This window comes from Spermophilus citellus, assembly GCF_964194105.1.
Source record: "Spermophilus citellus genome assembly, chromosome: 15".
Classification (NCBI taxonomy): domain Eukaryota; kingdom Metazoa; phylum Chordata; class Mammalia; order Rodentia; family Sciuridae; genus Spermophilus; species Spermophilus citellus.
In genome coordinates, this window is record NC_138195.1 from 35,638,364 (window position 1) to 35,650,695 (window position 12,332).

At 36.9% G+C, this 12,332-nt stretch overlaps 1 protein-coding gene across 1 annotated transcript; it reads right to left on the reverse strand.

Moving 5' to 3' along the window:
- Positions 1–7,822: 7,822 nt before the first annotated feature.
- On the reverse strand, positions 7,823–9,766 carry LOC308634388 (melanoma inhibitory activity protein 2-like; the record flags this gene model as incomplete). Its single annotated transcript, XM_081268226.1, has 2 exons — positions 7,823–8,332; positions 8,417–9,766. The coding sequence occupies 2 exons, from the start codon at positions 9,764–9,766 to the stop codon at positions 7,823–7,825; spliced, it is 1,860 nt and encodes a 619-aa protein (XP_081124352.1).
- Between the last annotated feature and the right edge of the window lie 2,566 nt (positions 9,767–12,332).

Consider the following 12,332-nt stretch of genomic DNA (forward strand, 5'->3'; position numbering starts at 1 on the left):
CGAGGTGAGGCAGAACATCACTGCAGAAGAGTGTGGCAGAGGGATGCGGCTCACAGGATGATCAGGAAGCACAGAGAGAGACTGAACTTGCCAGATACAAATATATACCCCCAAATTACACCTCAAATTCCCACCTCCTCCGGCTACACCCTACCACTTCAGTTACCACTCAGTTAATCCCTATCAGGGAATTAATTCACTGATTGGGTTAAGACTCTCACAACCCAAGCATTTTTTCTTCTGAACCTTCTTGCATTGTCTCACACGTGAGCTTTGAGGGACACCTCACATCCAAACCATAATAAGTAGTAACGAAGGCGGAGGGCTTCAAGAGTCAGACAAATCTGAGTCTTCATTGCTAGAGTTTGTTGACTTGTATCTCTGCTTTCTAATCTGGAAAATGGTCATAATAAATAGTATTAACTTCATGCTTGGTTCATAGTAAATATTTTTATTGCTGTGCTTAAAGGTCTCAGCTATATTATTATTTTTATTGCATAACTAATCCACATTCAATGCCAAGATGAACCTTTTTTCTAACATAGCACACTGGTGTCAAAGGACTAGGCTGCTCCCAGGTGAACTCTAGGGCTGTGGTTACACTAGACTCTCCCGTTGTTCTAAAAACTGAGGGGACCAAGAACTCCCCTATTCCCAGAGGCCTTGTATATATAAATATGTCACCAGAAGTGGAACATGCATAAAGAATGTTGACACTTTTATGCTTCTTTATTTTTTGAGTAGAGCCATCTCTTGCTTTTGATAGGTAATACCAATTTATATCTCACTAATAGTGTATGAGAGGACCCACTTCCTAAACATTCCACAGCACAGTATCATCACTTGTTTTCTTTACCTTCACCAGTGTTATTTGTAAAAAGTGGTCCCACATTGATTTATTTTGTGAGTATAAGTTTTTTGATCAATGTAAGAGTAAAATTTGGAATGCCAGCTTTCAAAACAGATCCTTAAGGGATAAAGTGAGGAGGAGCTGACAATTTGAGAGTTCATAAATCATGAGCTGGATAGAGAGCTATTTGTGTTCTTTATGTGTGTCATAAGAGCTTGGTTACTTGCCTTACATAGCAATCACTATGTTTTGTGCTTCTGGTGACAAAATGTGTAATCTGTTACTAAATGGAGGTTCAACATGGAAATCTGTGTTCTGAAATTTTTGCCTTTTAATATTGATAAATGTGAGATTCTGAGAGAAGATAGAGGACAATTTGTGATGTGAGTGAAAGATTGAGACTTACATTTTTGCATTTTACCATGATATAATTGCATATTTCACCTTGCTAATACAAGATTTGCTTCTTTGGATTCTTGTTTTATTTATTAGAATCCATAGCAATTGTTTTTTTCTCCATACAGTATTTCCCCTTGATTTTTCTTAAAAGATGGCAAGGGCATTTATTTAAAGAAGTAAATTTTATACTGAGAATGATAGTCTCAAATTTTCTAACTTTTCCTGGATTTTCATGTTAATTTTTTATGGGATATAGTATTGATAATTATATCAATGATAGAATCTCTCTGTTAATGGCAGTTTATTTATGTTAAACTTTATTATTTTCATGTCATTCATTTCTGGTAATGGCTGTTCAAGAAGACTTGACTACATGCCTCTGTATTATATGTAGCAATGTGATCCTTCAGAATAGAATATAACTTACTATCTGAGAGGCATTCACTTGGAATACATTTTTTAATGTTGTAGGTAGATTTATTTTAATTTGTACATGTAGTCGGTTTTCTCTTGTACTGTGGATAGCTTTTTTGTTAAACTAGTTTGGTCAACATGGCCCCTGTGTTTTAAACCATGATCTTCGGATCCAAAGTTTAATATTTTGGGCTAAAAGCCATTGCTAAGTCTAATTTAGAAAGAGAAAACAAGAGAAACATCATGAAAACAAAAATAATAACATTCATGCCATGCAAGGACAGAGTTGTAAATGTGCAAAACCTACTATTCCAGAATATATTTTGTAAACCATCAATATGACTGTTTAATTGTAGTATCTAAAATAACTTTTATTCAAATACAAACAAATAGCTTCCAGAAGGTACTCTACTTGCCATTCCCAAATACACCCCACTGCCTGTCTCTGTTCTTTTGTTCAAATTGTTCCCTTTGTATGTTCTCCCCACCCTTATCTGCCTGGAAAAGTTCTCATGTATTTTACGCCCATTCTTTTAATGTCACCACTATTGTAAAACCCTTCTTGGATTTGTGTTTCTCTCATCACCAGAAACTGTGTGTAAGTGTGTGTGTTTTCAGAGCTTGTGTGTATTTATATGTTATACCTTTAATTTATCAGACACTGACACACCTTTTTGTGCCAAGCATTCTCCTGGGTACTGGATTTATAATGGCAAACAAAACAGTATATTTGCATTCAAGTACATTTGCAGTGTGATTTGATACACACAGTCTACGTGTGTGTGTGTGTGTGTGTGTGTGTGTGTGTGTGTGTATTTTGGAATTTATACAAAACATTTTTTTAAAAAAAATTCAGACTCTTTATTAAGAGAAGTTTTAGGTTTACAGAAAAAATTGAGCTAAAACTCCCACATACTTTTCTTTCCTTTAACCCCTCCCCCACCAATAGTTTCATTTGTTATTATATTTTATATAGTAGGGCATGTTTATTATAATTGATGAATAGATATTGATATGTTATCATTAAGCAAAATTCATAACTTAAATTTGAGTTCACTTTTTGGCTATACAGTTTTATGTGTTTCAACAAATGTATAAAGTCTACCATTACATATTGAATAGTTTTGCTGTCCTAAAAATCTACCCTACCTACTCATCCCTACCCTCTCTTCACAAACCCCTGGCAATTACTGATATTCAGTGTTATTTTATCTTTAGTTTTACCTTTTCCAGATTGACATATACTTGAAAATACAGTACATTCTTTTCAGAATGGCTTCTTAACACTATGCATTTAAGGTTCTCCGAGTCTTTTTGTGGCTTGAGAACTTATTTCTTTTTTAGTACTGGATAATATCTCACTGTTATGGATATATCATGCTTTGTTTATCATGTTTTCTATTGAAGGATATCTTGGTTGCTTTCACATCTTTGCAATTATGAATAAAACTGCTATTATTCAAGTATAAATTTTTGTGTAGATGTGTTTGGGTTAAAACCAAGAAACCCAATTGCTGGATCATATTGTAAGAGTATATGATTAGCCTTGGAAAAAAACTGTTAACTGTTTTTACAAAGTGGGTTTTTACCATTTTGCATTTCCTCTAACAATGTACGAGTGTTCCTGTTGCTCCATAGTATTGTCAGCACTTGGCATTGGCAGTATTTTGGATTCTAGTCATTTTAAGAGGTGTGTAATCTTTTTATTGTTTTAATTTGAATTCCCTATTGACCTATGATATTTAACACTTTTTTCATGTGCTTTACTTGCCATTTGCTTATCTTCTTTGGTGAGGTGTCTGTTCAGATCATTTGCTCATTTTTAAATTGGGTTGTCTCTTTTCTTAATGTTTAATTTTAAGGATTCTTTCTATTATTGGTCTATAGGTCCTTTATCATATCCATGTTTTGCAGATATTGTCTCTAAGTCTCTGACATATCCTTTTATTTTTTTTCCTCCCCTGAATTCAGCTTATAAGGCATTCATACATTGCTATTGCCATGGTTCAAGGTTATAGTTCATGCAAGTGGCAAGTACATGGTGCATCTTTTTATTTTTTTAAAATACCTTTATTTTGTTAATTTTTTTATGTGGTGCTGAGGATCAAACCCAGTGTCTCACACACTAGGCAAGAACTATACCACTGAGTCACAACCCCAGCCTCCATATCCTTTAATTCTTTAATGGTGTCTTTCACAGAGCATATGTCTTTTAATTTTAATGGGATCCCACTCAAAATTTTCTCTTATGGATTATACCTTTGTCTAAAAACTCATTGCCAATCCTAGAGTTAACTAGATTTTCTCCTATGTTATCTTTTAGAAGTTTTATATTTTTGTATTTCACATTTAGGTCTATGATTCATTATGAGTGAGTTTTTATGAAAGATTTAAGATCTGTATCTACATTCATGTTTTTGCTTGTTGATGTCCAGTTTTTCAGCACCAGCAGCAGAATACAACAGACACTAGTATTGCTGTATGTATATACATGGCTGTATAACCAATGTGATCCTGCAATCTGTACACATGGAAAAATGAGAATTTTTTTTTAAATTTTTTTATTGGTTGTTCACAACATTACAAAGCTCTTGACATATCATATTTCATACATTAGATTGAAGTGGGTTATGAACCCCCAATTTTACCCCAAATGCAGATTGCAGAATCACGTCAGTTACACATCCACAATTTTACATAATGCCCTATTAGTAATTGTTGTATTCTGCTACCTTTCCTATCCCCTACTATCCCCCCTCCCCTCCCCTCCCAACTTCTCTCTCTACCCCATCTACTGTAATTCATTTCTCTCTTTGTTTATTTTCCCATTCCCCTCACAACCTCTTATATGTAATTTTGTTTAGCAATGAGGATCTCCCTTCATTTCCATGCAATTTCCCTTTTCTCTCCCTTTCCCTCCCATCTCATGTCTCTGTTTAATGTTAATCTTTTCTTCCTACTCTTCCTCCCTGCTCTGTTCATAGTTGCTCTCATTATATCATGAACTCAGAAGGTTTAGGGGAAGCTGACTTCTGAGATTGACTCATGTTACTAGACAGAATTATTTGACTTATATTTCTGTGTGGACTTAAAGTGGTACACCTGAGTCTAAAATGTCATTATCTGTTGGAATGAGAAGGAAATTTGTTGGGCTGAACAGGAACAGGAGAAATACAAAACTAAGTATTCTCAATTATACCTGTATGTCTTCTATAGGATGAATAGACTGGGAAACTTTAGGTTTAACCTTGTATGGATTACTTCATAATTAGGCATTTCCTACATGCTGAGACTTAAAAGATCCGAAGAAAAGTCCCATTCCCCTATAAACTTTTCCACTAAGACTCCATAACATTTTCAGACTCGGTATTTGTGTACTGAAAGATAGGGCTCCTTGTTTAAGATTATGTGAGGTTTCCAGTGCATTTTGCAACCTACATGGTTGCTCTCCAACTCAGTTGCCATCACTGTCTTCTTCATTGCTGTACTCTCTCTCCTGGATAGAAATTTCAAGCCAAATCATGTAGGAATACCACTGTCCTCTCACCTGTTCTACTGACCAGCCTCCTGTAAGCATCAGGATTCAGGTTTCAAGAAAATGAAAAGAAGCTTCTCCCACAGGGTATCTTAACACAAGAAGGTTAAGATACCTTGAGTTAATGCATTTAGGTCACCTGGTAACTTGGCGTTTTATATATGATACTTAAGTCTAAGTGTTTTTTAATATAGTAGTGTAAATGTAGAAGTGACTTGATCAAATGTATATCTTCTTCTGAGAAGTGTCTGTTAAGTTCCTTAACCCATTTATTGATTGAGTTGTTTGGTTTGTTGGTGTTAAGTTTTTTGAGTTCTTTATATATCCTGGAGATTAGTGCTTTATTTGACATGCATGTGGCAAAAATTTTCTCCCAAAATATAAGCTCTCTCTTTACCTCATTGATTGATTGTTTTGCTGAGAGGACACTTTTTAGTTTAAGTCCATCCCATTTATTAACTCTTGATTTTATTTCTTGCGCTTCAGGAGTCATGTTAAGGAAGTCACGGCCTAATCTGACATGATGAAGATTTGGGCCTACTTTTTCCTCTGTTAAGCACAGGGTTTCTGTTCTAATTCCTAGGTCCTTGATTCATTTTGAGTTGAGTTTTGTGCATGGTGAGAGATAGGGTTTTATTTTCATTTTGCTGCATATGGATTTCCAGTTCTCCCAGTACCATTTGTTGAAGAGGCTATTTTTTCTCCACTGTATGTTTTTGGCACATTTGTCTAATATGAGATAACTGTATTTATGTGGGATTTTCTTGTGTCTTTTATTCTGTACCACTGATCTACATGTCTATTTTGGTGCCAATACCATGCCATTTTTGTTACTATAGGTTTGTAGTATAGTTTAAGGCCTGGTACTATGATGCCTCCTGCTTTACTCTTCTTGCTAAGGATTGCTTTGGCTATTCTAGGTCTATTATTTTTCCAAATAAATTTCATGATTGCCTTTTCTATTTCTATAAGGAATGACTTTGGGATTTTAACTGTAATCACATTAAATCTGAATAGTACTTTGAGTAGTATGGCCATTTTTGACAATATTAATTTTGCCTATCCAAGAGCATGGGAGATCTTTCCATCTTCTAAGGTCTTCTTCAATTTCTTTCTCTAGTGTTCTGTAATTTTCATTGTAGAGGTCTTTCACTTCTTTTGTTAAGTTGAAAACTACTCTAAGATTTCTTCTCACTCTAGTCAGAATGGCAGTTATCAAGAATATAGACAACAATAAATGTTGGCAAGAATGTGGGAGAAAAGGCACACTCATACATTGCTGGTGAGACTGCAAATTGTGCAACCAATCTGGAAAGCAGTATGGAGATTCCTTGGAAAACTTGGAATGGAACCACCATTTGACCCAGCTATCCCACTCCTCAATCTATACCCAAAGGACTTAAAATCAGCATACTATAGCAACACAGCCACATCAATGTTCAGAGCAGCTCAATTCACAATAATTAAAACTATGGAAGCAACCTAGATGCCCTTCAATAGATGAATGGATAAAGAAACTGTGGTATATATACACAATGGAATATTACTCAGCATTAAAACAGAATAAGATTATGACATTTGCAGTTAAATGGATGGAGTTGGAGAATATCATGATAAGCAAAGTAAGCCAATCCCATAAAATCAAAGGGGAGGGAGGGGAGGGAGGGGACAGTGGGACAGGAAAGATGGTAGAATGAGATGGACAACATTACCCTAGATACAGGTATGACTGAACATATGGTGTGACGCTACATCATGTACAATCAGAGAAATGAAAAGCTGTGCTGCAGTTGTGTACAATTAATCAAACATAAATTAAAATGATGTGGTACTTGATGCTAAATACAGATAAATTAATAAAGTATAGCCCATAAATAGATGCAAATACACAAATATATATTTAGGATATGGTAAAAATAGTATTGCTTATCAGTAGGGTGAATTCTTCAGTAAGAATTAAACAATTATATAGAAGAAGATAAAGAAATCAGAGAAGGGCTGGAAAAAAATAGACACACACACACACACATGTGTATAGGAAAGCCTTGCTAGTTGAGACACAAAATCTACAAATCATAAAAACTATATCAATATATTTATTGAAATTAATGGTTACATCTGCAAGAAAAACCACAAATAAGTTCCAATGGAAATCTGAGAAAAAGTATTTACATATCATAGACTAATTTTTCTAATTTATTAAATATAATAAAATATGAGGAAAATTTTTAAAAAATCAATAGAAAAATTGGAAAATGAAGAATTCATAGCAAAATATAGAATTCTTTTTTTTTTTTTTTGGGAGGTTGGAAACCAAATTTAATTGTGGATGTCCATCCAAATTACAGGATAATAAAAGTAATTGAGTAATTGTATTTTTTGGAGTAAACCGAAGGGCAAAATTTGACTTTACAGTAACATTTAGTTCTCCTTCAAAATAAGAATCTACTACTCCAGGTATCACCATGATGGCCCCTTTTAAATTGTTACTTCCCAAAATTAAACCTATACTTTCTCTAGGGATTGGCCCCAAAATACCAGTAGGAATTTGTTGTGGTTCTGGATGTTCAGTAGCAGGCTCATTTGAAGATGGAATGAATCCTGAAGGGAACTCACTTCTACTTTCAGAATGCGGGGGTGGGTGGAGGAAATCCAGCTCTTGGGGGAAGGTCTTGAGAAAAACACTTCCATGCATAGACATCTGGCATTGGAAAAAATGGAGGGGGTGGTGGGCCTGGTGGAAAATAATCTTGAGGTGCTCCATACCTGTTTCCTGGAGGAGGCAGAGGGAAAAATGGTCCTCTTCTCGTGAACTGACTCCTTGGGTCCACAGGAAACAATTCACCTCTGACTGGAGGGAAAGGTGCCAACAATGAGCCAGAGCCAGTTGCTTGGTTTTCAGCAGAGAGAGATGAATCAGGCACATTGGTATCACCAGGATCAAATTTGGTCTCCTTTCTACTGGATTGACTTTCTGAAGACATAGGCCAATCCTCTTTATCCAAAGAAGGCATATTAGAACTTCTGAGGTCTGCTGGTCGCGATGGTCTACCATAATTCGAATAACATCCACCTTGCCAAGGAGGACCCAATGATGAGGGACCATTGGGGGAATTCTTTCTGCCCAATGCTGCCTTTGAAACACCAAGTGCACAGGGATCTTTCTCTACAAGTTCAAATTGAAGCTCCCTTTCAGTTAACTTTTGTCCATTGCGAGCCTTTTGTTTCATGAAATAATGGAGGTTTCTTTCAGCAATCCAAGCCGCCAATTCACTCTCATGTGCTTTTTTCTCAGAGTAAATAATCTTCTCCTGACAGGACTGAATGGTTCTCTCCAATTCTTCTTCAAGATATTTGGCTCGTTTTCTGTAGGTCTCCAGCTCTTTCTTCATATGGCCCATCTCTTCTTTGACCTTGGAAAGTTTCTTCTCTTGCTCCACCCGGTAATTTTCCTCTACTCTGAGTTTCCCATAGAGTTTCATCATATTTTCTTGATAGTGTTCCATTATGACTTTAAATTTCTGCTGAAGGTTCTCATTCTCACCTTCAAGCCCTGTATTCTCTGACAGTAAGGTTGCCTGTTCAGTCTTCAGACTTCTAATCTGTTCTCTAAGGTCTTCCTTTGTTTTCTCTACTTCAGATAAGAAAGCACAAGTTTGATATCTTTGTCCCTCTAAGTTTTCTAAGGAGGCCTTTAGCTTAGCACCATCAATCAGTTTCTTTAAAGCTCCTTTTGGCTCATCATCCAAGTGAGCACCAATTCTTGATTCACTCCTCATTCCCCATTCCAAGTTGCCAACATGTGTTTGGGCTCCCGCGCTTGGAGAAGACCTATCTTTCATCTTCAGCAAGCCTTCAGTCAGAGACTCCTCGTGATTTTCTTTATCACTTTGAACTTTTCCTGCATGGACTTGAGAGTCTTCCAATGTGGTGCTCTCTTTACATTGGACACATCCTTGTTCCCTCCATGCTTCAGTTTCTCCTTTTATGATTGGTTTCTGACATTGCCGAAGCTGGGAACTTACATCCAAAGCTTCTTTCATTGCCAGCTGAAGTCCTTCCTCACTCATTTGAAGCAGTCTCAGGTTTGTTTTACTTTCAGTTATTTGTGATCCCAGGGATCCTAATTCACCTTCGAGGGACTTTATCCTTCTCGATATATCTGCCATGATTTCATCCTGTTTACAATGTTTGGCCTTTTGCTCTTCTAGCTCTTTTTCTAGAAAGAGTCTTTCATCCCCATGGCTAGGTTTGGACCTCTGCAGCTTTTCATAGGTTGCCTTTAAATTTGGGGCTTCTCTTGGACCCTTCTCAAAACTGCCACCCTTTAAAGTTGACTCTATGCCTTCATGCTCTTTTTGAATAAGGCTCACTTTTTCAAGTAGTTCACATTTTTCTTCAATTCTTCTAGAAAGTTTTAGAGCCAGCTGTTTTTCTCTTCCCACATAAAGCCTGCTTTTAACACACTGAAAACTTCTTAACAAAAACAAGAGAAGAGAAAAACATCCAATAGCTCTGCACATCACCAAATCCCAAGGAACGCCATAAGGATTAGGGCCTGGTTTCATGTCTTCAGACAATGCTGCCACAACCCTTCCTACTTCTTCCAGGACCACCCTCTAATATGGCTGTGGAGACTCAGGTGTTTGCTCAGGAATTCCAACCTGCACCAGGCAACGGAGCAGACCACTGAGAACCCCTGCAAGGGGGGGGTTGTGATGTGGGGAGCCGGGGTGAAGGACTCCCAGGAGCCTTGTGGTGCTCAAGTGCCCATCAGGGGTGTCTTGGCCCCTTCCTTCCCTACCCAGTGCATCCTGAAGTGCCAGGGGTTCAGGTCCCTTCCACTCCAGCCAGAGAGGAGTCCTCTCCATGCCACTCACCCCTGAGTTTGGTTTAGGCTAGGCCAAGATGGAGCTTCTTATGAAATTTCCATACAGTCATAATACCACTCAGTTTGATGTCATGCAAATTCTAAAGCTTTCTAAACTGTCTCAACAGATTTTAGGTCATATTCTTATATGTGTACTGCTTGCCCTTTTGTTTTAATGACCCATTCCTTTCCCTGCTTTTGTCCTCTCCCTTTTTTCTTCCTTCCTTCCTTCCTCCCTCCCTTTCTTCATTTTTTCCTTGTTTTCTTCCTTTCATCCTTCCTCCCTTCCTCCCTCCCTCCCTTCTTTTTTCTCCCTTCCCTCCCTTTTCTTTTCTTGCAGTATTGGGCTTTAAATTCCAAGGCCTTCTGCATGCTTGGCCAGCTCACTACCACTGAGCTACCTCCCCAGACCTGCTGACTCTTTCTAGGATGGTCATTTGAATTATTTCTAACAGAAAAAACTCTCATGATACACTACTTTCTTTCTTTCTTTTTTCTTTTTAATTCTTTAGCTGGGTTAATGACTTATGTTTCTTTTTTTTAAGTTTACCCTTAATATTGTTTTTATTAAGTTTTATTTTTATAGAGCAAGCAACCATAAAAATTAAACAACTGGTTAAATAAGAACTGTTATTTTAGATCATTGTACTGTCATTTTTTTAACTTTATTTTTTTTTTTAGTTATACATGACAGCAGAATGTATTTTGACATATAATACATACATGGAATGTACATACATCATTCATATTGTCTATTCTGTTGCCCTTCCTGTCCTCCTTACTCCTCCCCTCTTCTCCCATCCTTTCTCTCTATCCAATCTAATGTGACACACTTTTTTTTTCTTTTTCTCATTACAACATCATATATGTATTCTGTATAACAATGAGCTTCTCCTTCCATTTTCCGTGCAACTCCCCTTCTCCCTCTTTTTCCCTCTCACCTTTCTTCCCTATTAGTGGTAGTCTTCTTCTCATGCTCTTATTCCCTATCCCATTTTGAGTTACCCCCCTTATACCAGAGAAGACATTCAGCATTTGTTTTTTAGGGATTGGCTCACTTCACTTAGCATAATCTGCTCTAATGCCATCCATTTGCCTGCAAATGCCATGATCGTGTTATTTTTTAGTGCTGAGTAATATTCCATTGTGTATAAATGCCACCTTTTTTAATCCATTCATCTATTGAAGGGCATCTAGGTTGGTTCCACATTCTAGCTATTATGAATTGTGCTGCTATAAACATTGATGTGGCTGTGTCCCTGTAGTATGTTCTTTTTAGGTCTTTTTGCTATAGTCCGAGAAGGGGAATAGCTGGGTCAAATGGTGGTTCCATTCCCAGCTTTCTAAGTAATCTCCATACTGCTTTCCAAATTGGCTGCACCAATTTGCAGTCCCACCAGCAATGTATGAGTGTATCTTTTTCCCCACAACCTCACCAGTACTTATTGTTGTTTGATTCATAATGGCTGCCATTCTTATTGGAGTGAGATGGTATCTTAGAGTAGTTTCAATTTTAATTTCTCTGATTGCTAGAGATGGTGAGCATTTTTTCATGTATTTGTTGATTGATTGTATATCCTATTCTGAGAAGTTTCTGTTGAAGTCCTTGGCCCATTTGTTGATTGGGTCATTTAATTTTTGTTGTTTAACTTTTTGGGTTCTTTATTTTTTTTATTTTTTTTTATTGGTTGTTCACAACATTACAAAGCTCTTGACATATCATATTTCATACATTAGATTGAAGTGGGTTATGAACCCCCAATTTTACCCCAAATGCAGATTGCAGAATCACGTCGGTTACACATCCACAATTTTACATAATGCCCTATTAGTAATTGTTGTATTCTGCTACCTTTCCTATCCCCTACTATCCCCACTCCCCTCCCCTCCCATCTTCTCTCTCTACCCCATCTACTATAATTCATTTCTCTCCTTGTTTATTTTCCCATTCCCCTCACAACCTCTTATATGTAATTTTGTATAGCAATGAGGGTCTCCCTTCATTTCCATGCAGTTTCCCATTTCTCTCCCTTTCCCTCTCATCTCATGTCTCTGTTTAATGTTAATCTTTTCTTCCTGCTCTTCCTCCCTACTCTGTTCATAGTTGCTCTCATTATATCAAAGAAGACATTTGGTATTTGTTTTTTAGGGTTTGGCTAGCTTCACTAAGCATAATCTGCTCTAGTGCCATCCATTTCCCTGCAAATTCCATGATTTTGTCATTTTTTAGTGCTGCGTAATATCCCATGGTGTATAAATGCCAC